This window comes from Lasiodiplodia theobromae, assembly GCF_012971845.1.
Source record: "Lasiodiplodia theobromae strain AM2As chromosome Unknown scaffold_21, whole genome shotgun sequence".
Lineage (NCBI taxonomy): Eukaryota > Fungi > Ascomycota > Dothideomycetes > Botryosphaeriales > Botryosphaeriaceae > Lasiodiplodia > Lasiodiplodia theobromae.
The window spans coordinates 135,408-158,925 of NW_023336419.1; the positions used below are offsets into that span (position 1 = coordinate 135,408).

The 23,518-nt window shown below is 56.7% G+C and overlaps 8 protein-coding genes across 8 annotated transcripts; 5 read left to right on the plus strand and 3 right to left on the minus strand.

Moving 5' to 3' along the window:
* Window positions 1-1,411: 1,411 nt before the first annotated feature.
* Window positions 1,412-1,866, minus strand: LTHEOB_7075 (Histone chaperone domain chz protein; the record flags this gene model as incomplete). The annotated part of the gene is made up of 3 exons (XM_035516401.1): window positions 1,412-1,593; window positions 1,650-1,659; window positions 1,720-1,866. The coding sequence occupies 3 exons, from the start codon at window positions 1,864-1,866 to the stop codon at window positions 1,412-1,414; spliced, it is 339 nt and encodes a 112-aa protein (XP_035371522.1).
* Window positions 1,867-3,536: 1,670 nt separating this feature from the next.
* LTHEOB_7076 (Mitochondrial GTP GDP transporter) lies at window positions 3,537-4,766 on the plus strand (the record flags this gene model as incomplete). The annotated part of the gene is made up of 7 exons (XM_035516402.1): window positions 3,537-3,618; window positions 3,666-3,703; window positions 3,760-3,801; window positions 3,855-3,968; window positions 4,017-4,150; window positions 4,202-4,379; window positions 4,431-4,766. 7 exons carry the CDS (start codon window positions 3,537-3,539, stop codon window positions 4,764-4,766), a joined length of 924 nt encoding a protein of 307 aa, XP_035371523.1.
* Window positions 4,767-7,970: 3,204 nt separating this feature from the next.
* On the plus strand, window positions 7,971-9,517 carry LTHEOB_7077 (WW/Rsp5/WWP domain-containing protein; the record flags this gene model as incomplete). The annotated part of the gene is made up of 4 exons (XM_035516403.1): window positions 7,971-8,071; window positions 8,209-8,404; window positions 8,461-8,760; window positions 8,813-9,517. The coding sequence occupies 4 exons, from the start codon at window positions 7,971-7,973 to the stop codon at window positions 9,515-9,517; spliced, it is 1,302 nt and encodes a 433-aa protein (XP_035371524.1).
* Window positions 9,518-9,973: 456 nt separating this feature from the next.
* LTHEOB_7078 (WD repeat containing protein) lies at window positions 9,974-11,459 on the plus strand (the record flags this gene model as incomplete). The annotated part of the gene is made up of 3 exons (XM_035516404.1): window positions 9,974-10,014; window positions 10,097-10,262; window positions 10,395-11,459. The coding sequence occupies 3 exons, from the start codon at window positions 9,974-9,976 to the stop codon at window positions 11,457-11,459; spliced, it is 1,272 nt and encodes a 423-aa protein (XP_035371525.1).
* A 545-nt stretch (window positions 11,460-12,004) lies between these two features.
* Window positions 12,005-14,570, minus strand: LTHEOB_7079 (uncharacterized protein; the record flags this gene model as incomplete). The annotated part of the gene is made up of 4 exons (XM_035516405.1): window positions 12,005-12,468; window positions 12,532-13,872; window positions 13,928-13,963; window positions 14,366-14,570. 4 exons carry the CDS (start codon window positions 14,568-14,570, stop codon window positions 12,005-12,007), a joined length of 2,046 nt encoding a protein of 681 aa, XP_035371526.1.
* Window positions 14,571-16,624: 2,054 nt separating this feature from the next.
* On the plus strand, window positions 16,625-17,920 carry LTHEOB_7080 (Polycomb protein VEFS-Box; the record flags this gene model as incomplete). The annotated part of the gene is made up of 2 exons (XM_035516407.1): window positions 16,625-17,779; window positions 17,834-17,920. 2 exons carry the CDS (start codon window positions 16,625-16,627, stop codon window positions 17,918-17,920), a joined length of 1,242 nt encoding a protein of 413 aa, XP_035371527.1.
* Window positions 17,921-19,431: 1,511 nt separating this feature from the next.
* LTHEOB_7081 (uncharacterized protein) lies at window positions 19,432-20,151 on the plus strand (the record flags this gene model as incomplete). The annotated part of the gene is made up of 3 exons (XM_035516408.1): window positions 19,432-19,760; window positions 19,822-19,973; window positions 20,036-20,151. The coding sequence occupies 3 exons, from the start codon at window positions 19,432-19,434 to the stop codon at window positions 20,149-20,151; spliced, it is 597 nt and encodes a 198-aa protein (XP_035371528.1).
* Window positions 20,152-21,054: 903 nt separating this feature from the next.
* On the minus strand, window positions 21,055-22,002 carry LTHEOB_7082 (BTB/POZ domain containing protein; the record flags this gene model as incomplete). The annotated part of the gene is made up of 1 exon (XM_035516409.1): window positions 21,055-22,002. The coding sequence occupies one exon, from the start codon at window positions 22,000-22,002 to the stop codon at window positions 21,055-21,057; it is 948 nt and encodes a 315-aa protein (XP_035371529.1).
* Window positions 22,003-23,518: the final 1,516 nt, after the last annotated feature.

A 23,518-nucleotide genomic window follows, 5' to 3' on the forward strand; every position in this document is an offset into this window, starting at 1 on the left:
CCACCCACTGGACGCGGAGCAGGCCGAAGCGCCTCGGAATTAAACGGAACACCTCTATGGCCGCTGCCTCTGCCCACTCCTCCGCCACCCTCAGGCGGATGCACTCCCCATGAGTCACCCCAGCAGCTGCTCGCCAAAGCCTCCAGCCAGGCCAAGCGCCGATATCGCTGCTGACTTTCCGCGAGACGTCGTACACGACCACACCATCCCTACGGCCGAACTGGGCTGGGATGCCGCCGCGACGGCTGCCTCTGCAAGCGGGCATTTGCCTGCGCCGCGAGGATCCTATCAGGGTCTTGCGCCGTTGTCTCCTGCCTGGGCGGACGAAACCGCGCCCGCTGCCCCGATACGCCGTTGAACCTTCTCCTGCATCCGCATCCGCCGGCTCGATGCTGGCGGTAGCGTCTTGGTGGATGCATCGGCATCTTGGGGTATGCTGCTCATCTTGGAACCAGGGAACCAGGTTGCGCCATCACCCGCAATCTCTCTTTCCACGTGAAGTCGGGAAGGGTCTTCCTGCGGTAGTGTGCTTTTTGCCGGCAGCCTGATGTCCGGCGGCGAGGCGGCTCAGGGTCTGCGAAGAAACCAATCCCGTGTGTGCATCATGCAACCCTCCCACGCGCGCACTGGCATCCAGGACACGTACAGCCGGCGGAGATTAAAGCAAGTGCGCTAGAGCTGCGGACGCAAGTCACCGAGGCCTCAAATAGAAATTGCGGTGATGGGCGGAATTGGTGCCGCGTGGGATAGCATGGATGCCAGGAAGTGGGCAGGATTTCCTAATTAGGTTTGCAACTGTGCATCCACGAAGCACGGCCGACCACGGCATCATCGACCCCGTTGCGTAGCTGTCTCTGCCATGTACAGCTGTCCCATGCACCATGTACCTACGAAGATCCCCCAAACGCGTGTGACCCCATTGGACGCATGCGTCCAGTCTGCTGCGGTACCCGCCGTCCGTATGACCGGATTTACATCAAACAGAAGTAAAAACGTCCCGACCACAGTCAATCAAATGCATGCCAGCGGGAGCAGTCGGAAGCATCGTAATTGGGGTATTTCTGTATGCCAATGCTACCTACTCCCGGGTATGCCAATGGGTCTTTGCCACGCTAGAACCATCATCGTGCCAATGCGTAGCCTTTGATACCATTTCATACCCCGCACCAGGTTCCTTTTATTTTCGTTGATTCTCTTGAAAACTGAAATCATCTCCAATCATCATGTTTCCGTGCGGATTTGGCACGGCTTACTCCAGGACTCGAAATCCGTTTTTGACCGAAGGTTGGGAGGGAGCTTGAGGCGTCTGCGATCCGTACGGTCCTGCCCGCTTGTCAGCCTCCCACTCTAGTGTTCCGATGTCGTGCGGCGTGGGGCGCACGCTCCGACGGAGCAACGGAGGCACGTACGCCTAGTGCTCCATGGACTCGTCGGGGTCCTCGAAGTCCTCATCATCATCCTCGTCGTAGTCGTCCGGACCGGCCTCTTCGGCAGCCTTGCTGAAGTCGATCGTCTTGCCGCGCGTGCGCCTGCCATCCTGGATGATGTTGTCGGGATCGATCTCCTCCATGTTATCCTCGTCGACCTCCTCAGCTATGCACACGGTCAGCGGAAAATGCGAATGGCGGAATGGGGCGGGCGGCGCATACGTTCGGGGGCCTGGGTGAATAAATGTTAGCAGTCGCGCATTGGCTGCAAGGGTAGACGGTGCAGACGTACCTGGTCTTCGACACCAGACTCCTCGTCGGAACTGTCCTCCTCACCCATGGTGACGTCCTCACGGGTGGGCTCGGCGGCCTTGCCCTTGCCCTTGTCAAGGGTAGCATCGCCGCCACTCATAGCGGTGTCAGTGTTCTGGGCGCTCATGTTGGCGTATTGGATGCTCTGAGTCGGGCTGCGTGAAGAATGTGCGGGGGTGGTTGCGTTGGCTGGCGATCGTCGATGGACCAGGAGAGTGCGAGCTGGCCTTGCTTTTGTTTGGGTGGAGGGCGGAAGGGATTGCAGATGTGAAATTGCGATGCAGATATTGTCGCGCTGAGATGCGCTCGCCTAGAAGACGTGCAACGATGAGCGCGACGCTGCGCGCTTCCCCGCGCCGGCCAATCATCACAGCAAATGCGCTCCAGGGCCTAGCGCAAACATCCGCCACAGCAACGAGTGCAAGGCTGAGATCGTCAAACTCAGAGCAGCCCTTTCGCGGCTTGCACATGCCAACAATGTTACCACGGAGAGCACAATCCCATTCTAGTCCGACCCTTTTGTGTGCCCGGCGGATCTGGTGTTGAGATTCCACAGGGCATTGTCTGCGGCCAGCATGCAAAGAACCCTGCAGCAAGCAGCAATGCAATATGCGCTGGTTTGACATGATGACGTTGCGCAGTGCTTCGCACCGAACTTAGGCGTGCCTACAGCGCCTTTGTATTTTTTTTTCCCCGGGACAATCATCTGCCTACAAGCTAATGATGTGTTCTCACCATCTAACGGTCAAACATGAATCAAACCTGCAACAGTAGTGCATAGTCAAGTTTAGTCCTGACGTAAAAACTCATACAGAGGGGTATTGCATCCGAAAGCTAGCGTCAATTTGATTTCGCTCATGTCGTGGGCAGTTGAAGCTATCGTGAGGACGTGTATGTAGTCGTCTGGACGATAGCTTCAACCACCTTGAACGCTGTTTTGATTTTTTTTTAGAAAAAAAAAAAGCTTGCGCCATCCTACTGTTCTTCGCGCTATCCTTCGGCTGCAATACCACTAGTATACCATATCCCAAAAAGCAAATACAAACTTCCGGGTCTTACCTAGACGGTGCATCGTTTAGTAATTGCATATGCAAGTGTGAGATTAAATATAAATATGCAGTCGTGTGGTTTCGAGGTACAATGGCGTCCTGATCATGATCATCATTCTTAGATTTTGATCAATTCTGAGAACTGTGTGCTAATAGACACACTGTCACAAGGCTATGGCTTGTTGTATGAGTCCATCGCATAGCTTTCACCGGTCAACATCCAAACTAGTCGCGTTGGATGAATGGTGAACGAGACATGCTAGCCACTCTAGAATATAGATGGCGCAGCTGAGAAGAGACTGTCTATGAAGAGGCCAAGCACCTTCCTCCGGCAGGTGCGTGCACGCATTTGCAAGTCATGGCTGATAATTGGTTCTGCTTGGTCTTTCAAGGCAAGCCGTCAGGTGCGAATTTTGTGAGTTCTGCACGCAGAATAACCAAATGCCGGCTCCTAATTGCGCAATGAGGCTCTCGCTGCATATCCTCCGTAAAAGCGGAGACGGCTACGTGCATTTCCGTGGTCGAGCAACGGCTGAGGCGGGGAGCGGGCGAGGTACGGCCCAGCGGCCTCGGAGGCGTTTTGTGGCTCCGCTCAAGCAACCCGGCGCGAATCCAATGCGCCCGAAAAAAAGTATCGCTCAACCTCCTCCGATCTCGACCTTCCGCTCGTCCTCACGTCTCGTTCGCGCCCTACCACCATCCCCGCCCGCTCCTCGCTCCCGGAAACTCCTGAGCACTATTATTTACAATGTCACCGGCACTTGCATCCGGCGGCTCCGCCTCGAAGGAGTTCAAGAAAGAGTCAACCGCGGCAAGATTGACGGGAGCAGGTAAGACGACCAGAGAGCTTCGCATAGGCTTCAATTGACTCTCTTAGGATGCGCTGGTATCGCCGAGTTGGCCGTCTTCCACCCCGTACGCTTGAACTTGTCGCCTTGTGTTCTGCGCGCAATTCTGACATTCCCCAACAGGTTGACACCACCGCGAAGAGATTGATGAGCAACCAGGGCAAGGTTCGTAGCCTCCGTCACCCCTAGAAATGAGCGTATTCTGACTTGCACTTCAGATCAGCTCTGCCTCGCAGCTCAACGCCGTCGTCTTCAAGGACAAGGCTGGCGCCGCTCTTCCCACCCGTCTTTTCTCTCTGTTCCCCGGTCTCGGATATGCGGCTGCCTACAAGGTACGTGAAGATGGATTGGAAAGCTACCCGGATGCTTACATACGTTAGGTCCTTCAAAGGGTGTACAAGTACGGCGGTCAGCCCTTCGTTAGGGACTACCTGGCCAAGAACCACGGCGACAAGTTCGACAACGCCTTCGGTAAGGGTACCGGCAAGGCTATCATGCACGCCACTGCGGGCAGGTGGGTACTCTAACGTGAAACTGTCAAAAATCGGGTTCTAACAGTGCGCAGTTTGATTGGTATTGGTGAGATCTGTATTCTTCCGCTCGATGTCCTCAAGATCAAGCGCCAGACGAACCCCGAGGCTTTCAGGGGACGCGGTCTCATCCGTATCATCAAGGACGAGGGTTTCGGTCTTTACAGGGGTTGGGGTTGGACTGCTGCTCGTAACGCGCCCGGCTCGTTCGCGGTAAGCAGCCCTCGTACTAGCTCAGAAACGCAACTGCTGACGATGTGCTAGCTTTTCGGAGGATCTGCCTTTGCCAAGGAGTACATCTACAAGCTCACGGACTACAACAAGGCCACCTGGGGACAGAACTTTGTCGCGTCGATTGCCGGTGCCAGCGCATCTCTCGTTGTCTCGGCCCCTCTCGATGTGATCAAGACGCGCATTCAGAACCGCAACTTCGAGAACCCGGAGAGCGGATTCCGCATCGTGTCGAACATGATGAAGAACGAGGGTTTCACTAGCTTCTTTAAGGGTTTGACGCCCAAGCTCCTGATGACTGGACCCAAGCTCGTCTTCTCGTTCTGGTTGGCGCAAACGCTGATCCCGGTGTTCGACAAACTCATGTGAAGTCATTGCGCAGGTGACCAGCGTGTGGCGGAGGCTACGAATGATCTGGAAAAATGATACGGTGTTACGGGCTTTGTAAATGCGGGCGTCTTTTATTTCTCACGACTGCTAGAATCGCGAGCGAGAAGCCCGGCGATGTTTTTTTTTGTACTTTACTTATACCTCCCTGTCTAGACGGGACGTGGCACGCCCGCAGAAGCAGGGTGCCTTAGACAGCGTACCTAGAGATCGGAAAAAGATAACTCGGCTCCTTCTGCACGCGGCTTGGCACTATGACGCGCTCGTGAGATCAAGTGCGCTGGCGGGTCAGATGCAGCGAAACACATGTGGCCGCGAGGGTCAGGTACCAAGGTGCTCAAGGCCAGGCGGCGTGCGGGCGCGTAGCCATCGGTGAAACACTGACCCTTCGCGCACGTGATCGCCTGCAGGGCGAACGGTGAGGTCCTGGGGTGCCCTATACGACATCTAGCTCACGACGCCTTCGACGCTCCCCCCTCCCTACACTGTCGACTCTGCCTTCCTCCCCTCGCAGCAAGCTGCTTTCCACGACTCACTTTTCGCTCTCTTCGGAAAAGCCGCCCGCTCAGATCTCGCAGCCACGATGAACCCCGAGTAGTACGTAACCCCCATGGTATCTCCGCCGCGGTGCGCCTTTGTCGCCGCCGCCCGTACCAACCGCCGCGGCGCGCGAAGATCCGCCCAGAAGCTAACAGCTGTTTTTGCAGAGTCGTCTTCTCTCCCGCCCGGATGCCAAAGCTACTGAAGAGCCCAGGCAGCCGCGCCTGCAGGCCACGCTAACCGCGCACCACCTTCAGATACGACTACCTCTTTAAGCTGCTCCTCATCGGAGACTCCGGTGTGGGCAAGTCTTGCTTGCTGCTCCGGTTCGCCGATGACACCTACACCGAGAGCTACATCTCCACCATCGGTGTCGACTTCGTGCGTCCGCCCACACTCGCCGCCGGCCAGCCTGGCCACAGAGCTGACAACCGTACAGAAGATCAGGACTATCGAGCTGGATGGCAAGACCGTGAAGCTTCAGATTGTGGGTTCCCCTCCAAGCTGCGCGGAGAGAGGCGGGGCTAACTGATCTGCAGTGGGACACCGCCGGTCAGGAGCGCTTCCGCACCATCACGTCGTCCTACTACCGTGGCGCCCACGGCATCTGCGTCGTCTACGATGTCACCGACATGGACTCGTTCAACAACGTCAAGCAGTGGCTCCAGGAGATCGACCGCTACGCCACCGAGGGCGTGAACAAGCTGCTGGTGGGCAACAAGTCCGATATGGCAGACAAGAAGGTGGTCGAGTACACCGTTGCAAAGGTAGGCCCAGGCTCTTCAACCCGCCTGGAAGCATTCTGACACCATAGCGCAGGAATTTGCCGACAGCCTTGGCATCCCCTTCCTCGAGACTTCGGCCAAGAACGCGTCCAACGTCGAGCAGGCTTTCTTGACAATGGCCAGGCAGATCAAGGAGCGCATGGGCACGACGCAGGTCAACAACAAGCCCACGGTCCCGATCGGACAGGGCCAGGGCGTCCAGTCGGGCTCGGGTGGCGGATGCTGCTAGATGGTTTTATGTCGGTCATGACGGAGCGATTTGCGAAGCCGGATGCCCTCTACGAACCCGGGCATCACGTCCTATTCAGAGATGTCCCTCACGTTTCAGTGCGTCCTGTTGCATGGTAGATGGCGGGCAGGCAGTCCTTTGGATTCGCGCGGGTTTTCTGGTCACTTATAATACGGTCCCCGCGGGTTAGCCTCTGCGGGATGAGAATCGGAACGTCAGATTGCCATCGAGGATCCGTGGTGAATAAGGCTCTACGGCGATCATGGTGTGAGAGTTGTGGATTCTTTTTCCTTCCCCCCTTTCTTGCAGACGCTTCTATCTTTTCTTTTTGCCGGGTTTATGGATGTTGCGAGGGTCTGTTCTTTTTCCTGCTTTTTCTTAATGCGATATCAAACTTCGTACAACCGCTCTCCGCAGCAGCCCAGCCCTGCGCGTCCCCTACAGCCCGAAAAGTGATGGTGCCTGGTGCTACAGAATGATCGACCCGGGGATAGGGACCCCTATGAGGACCGAGATAGTCCTGTGGAGTCAACGTACTTCCAAATAAAACTCACGAAACGGCTACCCGGCAGGCTCCATGACAAGTGTCCTGCAAAGACTCTCATCACAGCATCTGTTGCTAGTTCGAACAATGCCCAGACTTCGGCGCAAGAAGAACAAAGGGTTTCACGATCCTGGTGGAGGACACTTCAACGTATGTCAGAGAGCTATTCCTTGTTCGTGTGTGTCAAGCCTTTCGTTGGTATATTTACAGCTACGTGCGTTGCGGTGCCTTTCTCACGACAGCGCAGCATTCTATTCAGACACGGTCTTTCGGCTTGCATTATCCGAGCACGATACGAAGTACTGCATTGCTGTACGGGTAATCACAACCGGCTCTCAACAATCGTACGGACGATGAGGGATTCCACATATCTCTGCTGCTCCTGTGCCTCTTTTTCCTTCGGCAGCATCTCCTCCCCTGGATCTCTGCACTGTTAGAACCCTCCTTTTCATCACATACACCGGTGTATGCAGATTAGCTTGGACTTCAAGACCGCAGGTGGACATGTCAGCTGGTCCGGCGAGGTCGTCGGGGACGGGCGAAGTGGGAACGCAGGGCGCCGGACCTACCGTATGCCGCCGCCTGCGGAGACGGGCGCATCAGGCCGCACACGCAATCGGTGAGCGCGCACTGCTGACGCCTACGCGGCGGTGGCTGGCGTGTTCCTGCGGCGGCCGCAGCGGCACCAGGAATACTAAATACGGCGCGTCCGGCGAGAGAAGGCGCGCGCGTGGGATAATTCGGGATGCTGGGCGGTCTTTTTTTGCCTGCGCTGTGGCTGAACGACGTGGCGCAGCGCCGGCCTGCGGGTGTGCCAGCAAATGCCCGCTGGACCCTTTGGGTTGCATCATGGGCAGCGAGCTCCAGAGCACAGCCCTCCACGCCTATATGACCTGAAGCCCGACGCGCGCGACTGCCCGCATCCCTGCCGCCCGTTCTATCCCAATTTCCACGCAAGCGCTGGTCCCAAAGATACTCCTGCGCCCGCTCTCCTTTCCCACCAGTCCACCCCTCGAGACATCTGCTTGCCGTCCGCTTCGGTCAGACCCCCGCTACCTGGTCAACAAACCTCTCCTCCCTCGGCAACCATGGCGGGCACGCCGGGAGCGCCGCTGTCGCCAGACGCAGGCCCGACCGATCCTCACCTCCCCAAACTGCCGTCCGGCTGGATAGCGCAGTGGGACAGCAGGTGCGTTACCCCGCGCCGCCGCTCTGAAAGGCGCTCGATACCCCAGTCTTCCGGGTGTCCGCATGACGAGCCAATTCGCCCGCCCTCCGCCTTGAGGAATCTCGCAGCTCCGCCGCTGACGCTCGCTATCCTTGCAGCTCTCGCAAGTACTACTACGTCCAGATAAGCACCGGCGTCTCCCAGTGGGATCTGCCGACCAGTGAAGCCCCTGCCGGCCCTTCACGACGACCCGAGCAGATTCCCGCAAGCGCATGCGAAAATGCGGGCATTCCCGACCCGGCGAGTGCGCCGAACGGCAAGCCCGAGGAATACAGCGGCGACAGAGGCCTTGGTGTAAGCGCGAGCCCGAGACTGGCATTTGTACATGTCGCTGATGGACATTGATCCAGAGCACGGCCTTCAACCTTCTAGCATCACAGCATGGTGGCGGGAAACAGTCGTCAGGAATCGGGAGCCTGGCTACATCCCTCCTGAACAGCAGCAGCTCGCACAGCAGCAACTCTCATTCTGGCGGACACAGTAGTGGCACCGCCGGACTCGTTGGGTCGCTTGCCAGTAACTTGCTTGGAGGGAGCAAGCCTCATGGACAACAACAACAAGGGAGCCACAGCGGTTCTTCTAGCTCGCATCAAAGTAGCGGGTTGGGTAGTGTTTTGGGCGGCATCCTAGGCGGTGGAAGCCATGGCTCGGTAAGGCGATGGTGAACTCTAGGTCCCGCTTCTTTTTACTGATGAAGTCCAGCACGGCCAGCAAAACAGTAATTACGGTTATTCTTCTGGAGCGCCATCCTCTGGTGGTTACTCTGGCACGGCTCCGCCTGCCCAGTATAACCCTGCTGGCTCCGCCTCCCACACACCCAGCTCTGTCCCGTCGTACCCTGGACAACCTGGTTATAACAACCAATATTCCAGCCCCAACCCGCAAAGCGGTCACAACCAATATGCGCCTCCTGCACACACCTCGTCGTTCGGTCAGCCGCCGCAGCATGCGCCCTCATTTGGCCCGCAAAGTTCGTCATCGTGGGGGCCGCAGGCGCAAGGTACCCCGTCTTTCCCACCACCTCCTCCTGCTCAACCGCAACAGCACCACCAGGGCAGTTATGGCTCTACACCGCACGACGCATCTCAGACTCACGGCGGGTACTTCAACCAGGCGGTTCCGCAGGGTGCTTACGGGCAACATGGGCAGCATGGAGGCTACAGCAACAACCAACACCCGCCGCCACCCCCTGCGGGAAGTTATCCTCAGGGCAACTATACCGCTGTGCCTTACGGGCAACCGTCCCCTCATGCAGGGTTTGGTCAATCGCCGGTGCAGCATCAGCAGGGTGGCTACAGCGGAGGTTTTAGCGCTCAAGCGCCGAACGGGCAGCACAATGCATACGGGCAGGGGCAGCATCAGACTGGATACCACGGTAGCGGAGCACCGTCGCAACCTGGGTGGTAACTGATTTTTCCTAAATTTATAATTGGAGCGTGTAAGATGCAGTATGATCGAAATTTGCATAGGAGGTGGATCATGGAAAGGGCATACGCGCGGTGAACGGCGACTGTAAAAGCGATATGGCATTAGGTGGTATTTTTGAGAATTCTGTTTGTTAGGATATACCTCTCTTGAGTGGAGAAAGGGAGACGTGGAGGTCGATTCGTGGATAACGTTCACTTTCTTTGCCGCAGTCTGTAATCGTATATCAAATGCGGCGCGGCGTTGATGCCGTGACACCATCTTGGTCGAATGAAGTCGATCCCGAACGGACCAACTCTGGGCGCAAAGCTGTATTATTAATTGACATTTCCATGATCACGTTCAAACGCGTCTACCGCCCGCCCCACGTCCAAGCTGGCGAGCCCCGCCAAACACCGGAACCCCCAGCTCCTCCGACCCCTCGCTCTCCACACAACCATGTCTCGCTCCAACGATCCAGGCCATTTCTTCCAAACGAGGTATGTGTAGTCTCTCTGGCTCGAAAAGCCATTCTAAACCCCCAAAAGAAGCTGTCAGCTAACACCAATCGCAACTCAACAGCTCCGCGCTCTCGGAGGAGGCGCGCAAAGCGGAGAAGTCCAAGAACAAGCTCGGCGACCCGATCAAGCTCACCTCGAAGCTGCTCGCCGTGACGGCGGATCCGCTGGACGACAATGGCATCTACGTAGCCGAGGCGGCGGGAAACGTGCGGAGGATAGCGCTTGAAGTCTGTACGATCTTCTTCTAAATTGTCCCCCCGATTCCATACCAGTGGCGACACCCCTTATGTGTGCCAATGAAAAATGAATCGAGAACACGAAACCAGAGCAATGATGGCTGACATGAAAGCATTCTTTAGGCAAGTGAAACAACACATACCTTCACCGGTCCAACTGCGCCCTTGACCTCGATCGCCGTATCGCCAAAGACGTCGACCCTCTTCGCCGGCTGCTGGGACAAGAACATCTGGACATGGCCGCTTCCGTCGTCATCCTCCTCCTCCGAGCCCTCCTCCACAAAATCCGCAGCGATAAAGGGCACGCCGCGCTTCAGCAACGGCCACACCGACTTCGTGAAGTGCCTGCTCGCCTTCTCGCTGGGCGGCAAGGATCTGCTGGTGTCGGGCGGCGCTGATGCGTGCATCATCGTGTGGGACGTCGAGAGCGGGCAGCAGCTGTACAAGCTCAAGGGCCACACGCGCGGCGTGCTCGCCCTCGCCGTCGACCCGGCCAGCCACACGACGCGCCTCGCGCGCCAGGCGCCCGCCGTCACCATCCTCTCGGCCGGCAGCGACCGGGAGATCCGCGCGTGGCGCATCCGCGCGGACCGCGGGTACCAGATCCATGTGGGAAGCGTCGGAAAGGAGGGGGAAGAGCAAGAGCTTGAGCAAGCACCAGCAGGGACCGGCGACCCGGTCGTGACGCCGCTGATCGCGCACGACACGTCGGTCGACGCGCTCGTCTTCGACTCGGCCGACGACCTGTGGACGGCGTCGGCCGACCGCAGCTCAAAGTGTCTTGCGCGCTCCCGCGCCTTCGCCCACGCAGACACCAGCCTGCCGCATCCGGACTTTGTGCGCGACGTCGCAGTCGACGACGAGGGCGGCTGGGTCGCCACCGCCTGCCGCGACGAGAACGTGCGCGTCTGGGACAAGGGCGCTGCCGAGTGCGCCCACGTCTTCGAGGGCCACTACGAGGAGGTCACCGGCTTATGCCTGCTGCCCGGCCAGAAGCTGGTTAGCGTCAGCATCGATGGCACTGTTCGCCGGTGGAGCTTGAAGCGCGCAGACGTCAAGAAGGCGCGGGAGGAGGCGGAGAAGGCGAGGAAGGGCGTCGTGGACGAGGACGCGGAGGGGAAGAAGGAGAGCTTGTTGACCGAGGACGAGGAGAGGGAGTTGGCGGAGTTGATGGATGAGGATGATTAGATTTTGGGGAAGAGAAAGAATGGTTTAAATGTGATGATGTAGGAAGATGTAGCATGCAAAGAAAGAACCTGGCTGGAGGGAGGGGGGGAATAAAGAGAGGAATTGTCTAATTAAATGCAAAACCAAAAGTACATGGTTTATCAATCAATACTCATACAGCATTAAAGCGTCCATCAGCCAGCAACTATTCAAGCTTAATAAGCAAACCCAATGACCCAGCCAGCAATGTTTGAAGAAGCCATTCTTCGATTATCCCATAGTCCCGCTTTCCCCTTCTGTCTTTCGTATCTTCAGGGGTGCGAACGCCCGCCAATTCGCCCCATGCAACCAGTTTTAGCGCCTCCATTATAACCGGACAGTATTCCCACATGGATATCTTGAATGATGAAGTGCAGGGCCAGACCACCGCACAGACTTTAGAAGAAAGAAAATACAAAGCACAGTACAGAAAAAAAAACAAATCGGAAACACGCAGGAGGCAATTGGAACGAACAGACAGTCGTTTGCCCTCTAAGCAATCGACCCAGTTCAAGGCAACAGCCCCCTCACCACGCATATCCATCATCCGCGACGAAATTGTCCTCACCGTTCCAGTCCTCGTCGCCGCTGACCTCCGAGTCGAGGAAGTCGTTTTCGTTGAACTGCTCCTCGCGGGGGCGGAGGTTGTCGATGCGGATGTCGACGATCTCGCACATACCCTGTATGAACTTCTCCCGGGTGTGCTTCCAGTCTTTGGAGCCACCGTTTTCGTCAGAAGAGCGGTGGTGGTCATCCTCATCTTCTGCGGACGAGGGTTCCGCTTCGGACGAGGAAGATGAGGAGCTTGCTGATGTGTCGTCGGCGGCGGAAGTAGTTGCCACAGCCCTGCGTGGGCGAAGGCGACGAGCTGGTGCGGATGAGTCGTCGGGATTTTCATCCGCGCTATGGGCGTCTTCTCCGGCAGTCCAGAAAGGTGCTTTGTCCTTGGCACGCGGAGTGACAGCAACGTGTCGCAGCCGTCCAGTGGGCCCTTTTGGGGGTGAATCGTCAGGTGTGGGTAGCGTTGAGTCTTTCAACATCCGCCAACGCTTACCAGACATGAGGTGGGGGTTAGGTGGAGATGACTTCCTCAAAAAGACGCGCTGGAGCCTGCCAATCCACTTGTCACGGAAGGAGGCCCGATCGCGCCATCCGATGTTGAGGATCGCCTTGAGAACAAGTATGCGGAGGTCAGGTAGCTCTTCTGCAGAGTCGAGGAGCGAAGAGAAGAAGTTTTCCGCAGCCGCAGAAGTCCATTGCCTAAGCTGGTTCATTTCGATAACTTGCAGTGTCGTGGGCCAGCTCGGTACCTCGTCATCCTTTAGTAGGTCGAAATACTTTGGTTCAGAATCTCTGAAAGTGTCGTGAGAGTCAAAGTAGTTCAAGTCCATCTTCAAAGCTTGAAGCTTTGGACATGCCCGTTTCAAATCCGGGAGAAAGGAGATATCGAGAGTCTGGTTATGATTGAGAGTCAAGCTCTCCAACTGGCTTCCGTGTGAAATGAGAAAATCGCGAAGAATTTCAGAAGTCACATGGTGACAATTGACGATCGTAAGATGATGCAAATTTTCCTTCAGAAGAGGGAGGAAGTCTGCATCGAGCACCTGGCAGCACTCGAAACTCAGACTTTTAAGCTCCGGCAAAAGCGCCAAATTATCCGCAAGGACTTGTTTACTGGAGCGCCCTGAGTGCTCAGGGCCTTCATCGTTTGTCACCACGGCGAAGGACTCTGGTCCGAAATTGAACAGGGAAAGGTGCTCCAATCGCTGAAAAGCATCCAGCTGGTGAATACCGCCCATCCAAAAGAGATCATGATCTCTGGAACGGAAGTTCGAGTTCCAGTTCCATGATTTCAACCGAATCTTGCTGGCGGCAAGAGATGTGAATAGGGCTTGGCTATAATGCCACCGTCCAGACCTGTTCAAAGTTCGAAACGGTGGACGATCCTGCGGGTGGACGATCGAAATCTCAGTCAACTGGGGGACAAATGGTATCAGGTCACCGATCTCGAATTGTTTTCCAGACCAAGTGTATGCAAGAGTGCTGGGAGCATCAAACTCCAGACGGCGGACTTTGACATTGTAGTTGATACAGTGCTTCGCTGTCGTGTCTGAGAGCAGTTCAAGAAGCTTGTGAGGCTTGTCGATGGTCAGCAGAGGCGGGCGTCGGTAGAGTGCCGTCAGTGCTGGTTCCATGAATGATTTGCAGACGCGTGCAGTACTCGCCAGCCAGGGAACATTAGTTGTCGGACGGAAATCCTCATCATGCAGAGGGTCACTTGCGAATATGAAGATCTGTAGCAGAACCTCGTATGGTAGACTTGCCCAGTCCGGTACGACCCCATCGCTCTCCAGAACGGCAAGTTTCTTGGTCGCGGCTGGGAAAGGATCGGTAGCTGTGCGAAAAGAGTCAGGTTAGCTCGCAAAGCAATTGAGCCGAGCAAGACCTACGCTTCTTGGACTGTGCATTCTTCCGTGGGTGCTTCGCTGTCGACGATCTGGTTACGCGTTTTGTTCCAAGACGCCTTGGCTTGCGAGCTCGTCGGCCTCGGCGCTCTGAGACGTCACCTGTGTCCTCACTATTGGTCTCAGTGTACGCAGGCGCGAGTTCACGCCGAAGATGAGCTCCGCTTTGCGACCTTTGTATTCGGAGTCGCCCTGTGCGCCTCGGCCTCGACGGCCCAGCACCCTCCCCTCTTGAATCCTCATTCTCATTTGTATCGTCCTCCGACTCTCCAGCGCTGGGTAGGTGGTATGACTTCTCCGGTAGGCGGCGTAATTTTGTTGGGACTTCGGGACTTGCTGAGAGCAGGCCGTGGCTACGACTACGTGGTGGGGGCGGGGTAGAGCCGCTTCGTGCAGGATGGTCTTCGTGAGTTGCGCGCCTACCGCGGCGGCGGCCGGTTGAATCTTGCGGTTGCGATTGGGGAACACCTGCACTTCGGCGCCTGCGTTTGCGCGCACTACCGATTGCCTCCTCCTCATCGTCGCCTGTGATGAGGTCTTCTTCTTCGTCGGTGCTGGGTTCGCGGTAGGAAATGCGGCTTCTCTTACGCCCGGCGCGGACCGCCGTCGCACGAGTAGCGGCGGCCATGTTCGCTGTCGAGGCGCGAAAGCGATGGGTGTGCGACAGCGGGGGCCAAATTGTAGAGCGGGTTCGCGAGCAGGTAGTCCTTCTCAGGGCCGGGGACGGTCGGGGCAGCACAGGCGTGGGAAAAAGTGCAAGTCCCTGCAGGGAGGTACAGAGAGGAGGGAGCGATGACGATGAATGGCCGATCGCCGCGCGCTGCCTTATCGATTGGCATCCGGCCCGCAGCTTCTCCGGACGCCCGGGCCACTTTTTGCCTTAGGCATTGGCGCAGCGGTGCAACGGGATCTCGTGGCGCAGGCGCGCGCTCTGGGCAGGTGGATGCTCGCTCCTCCAGGTGAAGTGAGACCAGCACAATTGATGCACACTCTCCTGCTCACCTGCTTATTGCGCATCGCCCGTGTGCAGGCGCTGCTTGCGTGTCATCTACTGCGCGTTCTTGCCGAATCCGCGCTGGGGGCCATACCGACTACCGCGCTGCATTGAGCAGAGACATCCTCGTGCCTGTCGCGGCTGCCTGTAACTGAGCCGCAAGCCGACGTTGGTCCCATCTCGTGGTGTCGCACCGACCCTTCCTCTCTTTTCCTCTCCTTCGGGCGCGTGGCGCCGCGGACGCGATCTCCTAGGCCTCAGCAACGCGAACTCTGCGCGCACCTACCACTCCCAACCTCGACGCGGTTCACACCCTTTCGCATCCGCGCCCACTCGCGGCTCCTCGCCCCGAGGTGCGCATCCACCCAGTCCGTCCAGCGGCACGCGCAGCTCTTCTCTCTGCCCCAGCGCCGCCTGGGACTCGCAGCCTGCCACCCCGGGTCGCGCTGCTCTGCTTCCTTCCCGACGCCTTTCCTTTGCCTCTACTCACGCGTCATGCGCTTTTCCGCGTCAGCAGCTTTGCATTTTACGCTTGGTTCCTTTTCTCTGCGGGTTGGTGAGTCCATTGCCGGTACTATCCCCTCCGGCCACATCGCCAAGTCAAGAGCATGAACTCTTCGACCGATTTCAAAAAGTACGGCGGGAACGGGGCTTTGTACCTGACGATTGGCAAATATCGCCAGGGGACCTTTCTACGGAGAAACATTAAGCAAGCGCTCGATCAACACCATCAGGCCTTGCACACTTCCCAATCAGGAACCGACGACGGCATGTACCAAGATGCATCGGGAAAGGCCTGGAGTTTGCCTGATGATGCGACCATGGCGGCTTTGAGCGAAAAGAACAAACCAGTGCTAAAGGTGGACGTCAAATACCTCTTCCCAAACGACCCCAAAGGAACAAACAGCAACCTGGCCCAATCAAAGATAAAAACACGGCAGTGGGCCGCCCAATGTCGCCTTATTTTCAGAGTCTACCACACTACGAGGCTACGGCCCGGGGCTGACAAAGCCTTGGAAGATCTCCACACCGAAAATGTCCATGGCTGGCTTCAAGCGTGGCGCAATAATACTACTGGCGAAGAATTCGTCTCCGTGACTTTGGACAAGCCGGTTTGTTTCACGGCAGATCAATTGAAAATTCAGACGCCTATTTCCCAAGGAAAAGCGTACAGGCTGCTAATGGGGAATTCCTACCACATGACTATCCACATGGAATTCCCACACGACAGAGAGGAATACATACAAGACAGAGATGATAGATTCATTCTCCCGTTCCTCGACGCAAAGAGGAATTCTCTCCCAAAGAAAGCCGGCAAGATACATGCGAAAATGACCACGCTTATTCAAAGTGAATCAGAAGCAAGTCGCTGTCCGTTGCATTTCACAACGGGTGGCAAATCTTACCCCTTAGCCTATGACATGGCTGTTCATGCTGGCTGGGAAGTCCCCCGGGAAACGCCAATGCAGTATTATAACCGAACGTTACGCTGCGTCCGAGGAGAACAGCTATTATCGCCTATCTCGGAACCATCGACACCTGCCGGAATCGCTCGCCTAGCCTATTGGTTCAAGGATCAAGTACGACCAAAAGCGACATCTGTGGAAGGGTTTCTGTGCCTTTTCTGCCGTGGACGCGACCTACACTCACTGGACAGACTGCACCATCATTTCAAGACTGAACACGACATGTTCACTTTCAAAATTCGCAAGCTGGGAAGTGAGGCGCCTGCATGCCTCCAGTGCGATTTCAAGATTGAGGTCGACATCTCAGACAAGTACAGTGATTGTCGAGCAAACCATGGCGGCGCCGATTCGCGAGAATTCCAATGGGTCGCTCCTTTGAAGCCTTTTGACTTGAAGGCGTACCTCAAGGGCGATGAATCTTGGATAACGGACGGGTTAGGATTGAAGAAAAAGCTCTCTCTAGCTCACAGGATCCCGCCACTTCCACAAGGAGCCGTCGAACCGAAAAAGCCAACCGAAGTCCCAGACATGCCCCGAGTGGAGAAGAAGAGACATCGGGTCCCGAAAGCTCCAAAAGGGTTACGGTTCTATAGAACCGACTCAAAAAGACCGCTCGTGGAAGGAGAATACCTCAGCGAAAGCGATGATGAGATCTCAGAAGATTGGCTCAAGCTACGACGCAATCTGGCAACGAAGGATACTGGGGTTCCCACTGTAGCCAAGCTCTTCATGATGAAATGGGACGACTACATGCAGGACGAACAACTTTCCGGGGATACGCACGTGGGAGATGCTGTTGTGCGATTCGGTCGAAAATATCGCGCTTGGCTGAGGACTCAGGAAAGAATGGGCAATGAATTTCTCAGGAAGACGTCTGAACTGCATAGCGACAACATCATATGCACTGAGGTTTTCAGAGCTTGTGTTGACCTCATTGAGGGCGACGGTAGCATGATGGATGCCTTGGCAGTATCTGCGGAAATCAAAAGGCATCAGTCAACGCCAATTGCTCCCGAGACTAACGGAACTTTGTCCCGGCAGAGTGATCCTAAGATGAAGCGGAAGTACATCCCTGGAGGGCCAGGTGGCGGAGGCAAATGGTTCGACGTGGTGGATGATGACAAGAAGAGGAGAAGTAAGAAGGCCAAGCCGACCATCAACAGGGAGAATTCACAGCACTCGAGCCAAATGAGTGTGTCTTCTCTGCCAACACCGCAGAATACTGATGGAGAATTCATCTGGGCAGGACTGGACAGTTCAACAAAGCCACCTCTGCCGGAAGAGACTCCACAGCAGCCGACAATGGCGGTCCAGAGTGGGTGCACATGTGGCAGGGTCGTCGACGACGACTTTGAGGCGATTTCGTGCGCCAATCTGGTGAGTTGCATGATGTTCTGTATCACATGCGGCACGAGTACTTACAAATCACAGGACTGTCGGCGAAGAGAGTTCCACCTGGATTGTGTCGGTCTCGAACGGAGGGTACCGAACTGGCGCTGTGATGACTGCGAGTCATGAGAGACAGAAAAAGACGGCCAAGCCGTAGTAACTTTGAGCTACTACTCATCGAGTTGGTCGGGCGGAAGAGAAATCCTGGGTGCACCAGCAGCCACGAGAGAAGAGGGTTCCAAAGTACATAGCGGGCGCCAAAGGCGCACCGTCTCAAGGCTAATCCGCCCACACGTCATGCTCTGGGCAAGCCACGCGTTTTTGTGGATGGGGAAAAGGCGTTATGGTGCAACATGGGCGTCGAGGAGCAGGCTCATAATGCATATACCTGGCAGTTTCGATGGGGGGTTTTCTCAGCATTTCATTTTTTTGACCTGTCAAAACGTTCTACAGAAGAGATATCAAGTATTCTATAGGTTGCGACCAAGCACAATGCAACACAGCTACCGTACTCAGGCTTTGACCATGGCGGGGAGATGAGTGGATGCGGGCTCAAGTTCAAGAATCGGCAAGCTTTTTCTTGTAAGGCTGAGACAGGGGCATGGCAGCACGACAGCCACCTACGAATTGGCATATGAGGATCTCCACCGGACTGTGGTGGTGAGCAGCGGCGTCGCAACCGGAGCATGCGGCGACAACGGGTGGCTGTCGACCGCCGGACTCCCGGCGAGAGTTGGGTTTGTTCGGGCGAGGCCCTGCATCCATCGTCGGTGCTTACCTCGGAGCAGCCATGGCGCCGGCTTGAAGCAGTTAGCAGGGCTGTCGATCGATAGAGGCTGGGGCTTGGCGCGGCAAAAGAGGCTTCAGCGAACACGAGAGCTGCCCACTCTCAACAGCACCTCACCGCACTCGGCGCCCGAGCACAGATGGGGCGCGGTCGGACGCTCGCTTGACGATAGCAGTGTTCGCTGGTGATACGCTTGGGGCGGCGGCGGGCTGGTGGCAGAGCGGATGACGGAAGCGCTGGGCGAGGTTGGGCAGGCAGTGCGACTTGCGCAGAGTGTCGGTCGCGGCGGGTGGTTCGACTGGTAGGGCGAGCGGCTCACCGAAGGGGGCAGGGACCATCAGGTACACGAGCTCTGGACGCCGCACAGCCCGTGGTACCGCGCCCTCCGCGCCTGTTGTCAGCGTGTCACGACGTCAAAGCTAGATATTGGGTCTGGATGGGGACGGGTCGAGGCGCTCCTCGCACACGGCGCACCGGCAATGTGGTTATTCGGTGCGTCCTCCGACGGCACAATACCTACAACGGACAGCGATACTTCCAACGGACGGCAAGCACGGAAGAGCTAGGGAGGCTCGAGAGGAACAGGGAGTCACTAGCCGTCTCTCCACATTACTATTCCACATGCACTCCACCGACGATCGCCCAGCAACAGCCGATCGGCCTCCACCAGCCACTTCGCTGCCGAGCTAGGAAACCGTGACCCTGCTGTGCCTGCCGTATTTATTCCTTCCGTCTGCACCATCCCTGACTGCCTTCGCTCGTCACGTCACCTCAATTCCTCCGCCACCTGCAGACTTAACCTACACTCTTCCCTCCGGTCCTCCCTCAGTCACCTCCACCCTACACCACCAAGATGAAGTTCTCTCTGGTTGCCCTCGCTCTGCCTGCGACTGTCATGGGCCTTGCCCTGCCCATTGGCTTCTACAACCGCGACGAATTCCTGGCTAAGCGCGATGCCGCCGCCTCGTTCGAGCCCACCGGCGAGGAGTACCTCCTCAAGACCCAGCTCGTCAGCAACAACGACACCTCCAAGGCCAAGTTCAACAACCTCTACCTGACTGCCTTCCACACCGGCGCCGGCACCAACGACGCCGTCTTCACTACCTCCAAGGACAGCGCTGCCACCGGCTTCCTCAATGAGACCGCCGACGGCTCGTTCCAGGAATTCGACTTCGGCACTGAGTAAGTTCACCGTTTGGAACGCAATTTCCGAGGAATGAGTTGCTGACGATAAGTGACGTAGGTTCCCCTGGAGTCTGGAGATCGGCTACGAGCCCTACACTGCTTGGGCTCCCGTCACCATCAACGCCGGTCTTGCCGATGCCGGCAACGGCTTCTTCACCTTCACCCCGTCCGGTCTGGTCTGGAACGTGACCCAGTTCGACGGCTGGCTTGGTAAGTCTTGTCCTACCTTCAAACTTTCTCAGCAAGGGCTGCATTGCTAACGAACGAAACAGTCTGCGACTGGTGGCACACCGTCCCCCAGCTCTTCTGGAAGACCGACGTGGCCTACTCCAACAGCTCGCTGCCGACCAGCTGCGCCGAGGTCTACCTCGTCAAGGAGTCGTTGTAATTTTACCTTGGTTCTGCATTGCGGAATCCTAATTATCCGAGCTTGTGACCTTGGAGAGAAAAAGGCACTTGAGCGGTCTACATGGGTACATGGCGTTTTATCTCGGTAATCTTCTGGCGGGTTTTGATTGTTTAACAACACGGTCCCGATAGGCCCCGGCGATGGGTACTCAGGCATGACTGTACGACCAACTGTATTCACACTCACACGGCTGAGAAAACTGTAACGATAGCATAGACTACGACTACGACGTGACGACGTCACAAAAAAGACTCCTACTACGGGAGCTCTAATGAGCTAATCCTACGACACTCGTTATGATGATCATATTTTGGACTTCCAATGCATTGTTGATTCGTGGTTTATTGTGGAGCATGTGTACTAACCTTTCATAGGACAAGACCACCTTTTAATGCGTGTTTTCACGCCTACATGTTTGGAATAACTGGTTCCTCGATCCAGAAGCTCTATCGGAAAGCTCGGAGTACCTCCTGAGAGATAAAATGCTTCAGGGGTTCATTAAGATACGCGCAATGCTTAGACTTCAATCCAAGGTGTCTTTCTTCTGGGAAAGTACGGCACTGAAGAGAAAGCCAATCTGGTATATTACGCAGACTACGAACGGCGAAAGGAGTAGCTCGAGAAGCGAAGCGAAGTCCAGGATTACCAACCAAATCGTAAGAATCTCCAAACAACAAAAAGTGAAGACAAGAATCAAACTAATGATAAAAGACCATCGGCCGCCAATAAGAAGAAGAAGGTTAAAAAGGCTTTCAATGTACGTTTCCCAAGCGCCAAAGTCCCATCCCGAGTGACAGTAAGACCGTATGCAGCATCAGTGACGTCATAAGATAACTTTTGCGGAAAGAAAGCTCAGTGGAGGAGAGAAATAAAGCAAAAGCTTTAGTCGAGCGCCTCGGTAGGCAGGCCAATGCCGTTGGGCAGGTTCTCGTCGAGCTCCTGCTTCACCTTCTCGGACTCGCTGCCAGCCACGCTATCGACCCTCTTCTTAGCGCGGCCCTTAACGTCGTTGGCCTGCTGCACATTGTTGTTGTCGCCGCCAAGGCCGTTCTTGAGGAAACCCTCGGCCAACTTGTTCACACCACCTTCGACGTCCGGGGGGACGGCGTTGGCATTGACGGCGCCAGCCAGCTTGTCCTCGAGCTCCTTCTTCTTCCTGCCGTCGAGGCCGTACTCGTCGGCCTTTTCCTCGACGACGCGGCGCATGTCGGGCACCTTGTCCGGGTCGATGCGCCAGCTCTGGATGCTCTTGATGAGGTCGACGGCGAGCTGGCCGTTCTTGCGCAGCGCCTTGTCCCAGTGCGGCGGGATGCTCTCGTTGAGCGCCATCATGCGCGCGACGCTCGACACCATCAGGCGGCGCATCTCGCTGTCCTCGTCCGTGTTGGCGTAGACGTACTGGACCCTGCGGAGCCCCGGGTACGTGTCGGTGCGCGCGTACCACTCGCGCACCGCGCGCAGCGCGTCGCGCACCAGCTGCGCCGCCTGCCACTTCTCGCCCATCAGGTACAGGTCGATCAGTGTTGTTAGGTCCTTTTCTTCGCGCGGCGGCGCGATGTGCCCGCTGTACAGCCACGCGACGAAGGCGCCGAAGGCGTCGTCCTCGTCGTCGGGGAGCCCGTAGGATTGCTGCGAGTGGTCCTTCGAGTAGAAGATGCGTTGGAAGAAGCGCGAGCGCGCGCAGAGCAGCTTCTCGTGCAGGATCCAGTGCGTGTTTTCGGGCCCCACGTATATGTCGACCAGCGAGTGCGAGAGCAGCTCGTGCAGCGGCCGGTCGCCCTTGGGCGGCGAGGGCGAGCGGGCGGTGGGGGACATGGCGCCGGTGGGCATTTGGGTGTTGTTGGACAAAGGGCCTGTGTGGGGGCTGGGTGTGGCTAGAGGGAAGGTCGTCGGGGAGGACGAGAGGCCGCTTGATGCGGTAGGGAGACGAATCGACTCGCTGGGATTAGAGGAGGAAGTGGTCAAGAGTCACTCAAAGGGAGAGGAACGAAAGTGGCGCAGAGTCGAAGGTTTAAAGGAGGCTAGCTAGCAAGGGAGAGAGGCTTGGGAGGGCAGAGTTTTTGTGCGTGTGTGTGTGTGTCTCATACATCAAGTTGGTGCTGGTGTGAGGATGACGACAGTGGTGATGCAGGGCATTTTTGGGGCTTGGATGGGGAAAGGACTCTGCCTTGTTTTGCCGGGATGTCATCTCGTCGTACGCACGCAGAGGACCCCGGAGCGGCCGCCGCAGCAGCTCGCCTGCATGCAAGCCACAGCAGACTACTGGGATGGGTAGGGAAAAGCCGTGCCGTCTGGGTTCCAGCGCCCGGCAAAGCAGCCATTGGCGAAGGGCTTTGGGTGCCGGATGACCGGCCGTCATCCTAAAGGAGTCTTATTCTGACGCGCAGCAGCTGAGATGGGGATTGTCGACGCACCCCACGAGCTGGTCCCGGCAGATTGGTGTTGATGAAGTTACAACGGCGTCATGGGAAGATGCCGTTGCGCTTGTGGAGTCCGTCCGCTCTTGCGTCATCGATCGTGTCCGTGCGCCGAACCGCCCCCGGCTTCGCGCGTGGTGGGAGACATGGGATCCCCATACAGCTCTCTCACCATCCGTCCATCGCCCTTTTGGGCCAGGCTCGAAACGGTGCGTGGTGCATCCACATGCAGCCGTCGTCGCGGAGCTTTTCTGGACAACGCAATGTCAGTGGCCAGCCTCGTGCCGATATCCACTTTGAGCACGCAGCTGCTACCCACTATTAGGCAGACTCTTCTCGTCTCTCATCATCCTCTCTACAGCGCCTGTCCCTGCTAGTGCATCACAAGGCCTTCAAGTCTTTCTTCATTCCCTGCATGCATCTGGCCGCGCGTGTGAAACCGCATCGAAGCAAGAAGCTATGGCCTCTGCACATGCTTTTCCAGCCACTCCGAGACCTCTGCTCTTTCGCGATCGTCCCCTTCCGGCACCCGGCCCGCATTAGTGTGGCTGGCCTAGAACATCGAACGAGGCAAGCAGTTCGCGCCACGCCTTTAGTAGCTGTCGATTTTCTTCTTTGTGGCGGGTGTGTTGGCAATTGGCAGATACCTACCTAGTGTCTATCTTCTCTACTCTAATTCGAGTCCAATTCGCTTTTGCCGCCATTGGTCGTTTTCTCACCTCGATTCGCGATCCGGAATCTTAGTCAAAGCAAAACGACCAGTCAGGTTTCACAGCGTCAACACGAGGCTAGTGTAACCGAATTCTTGATTGCAAGCGCCGCCCCAAGGAATCTGTGCCTCCTTACAAGATTGGCATTCGCAATGATCCGGAATCTTCGAGCCGGTCACGTTCCCGTTTATCACATAACAATCCAGACTTTTACCGCCA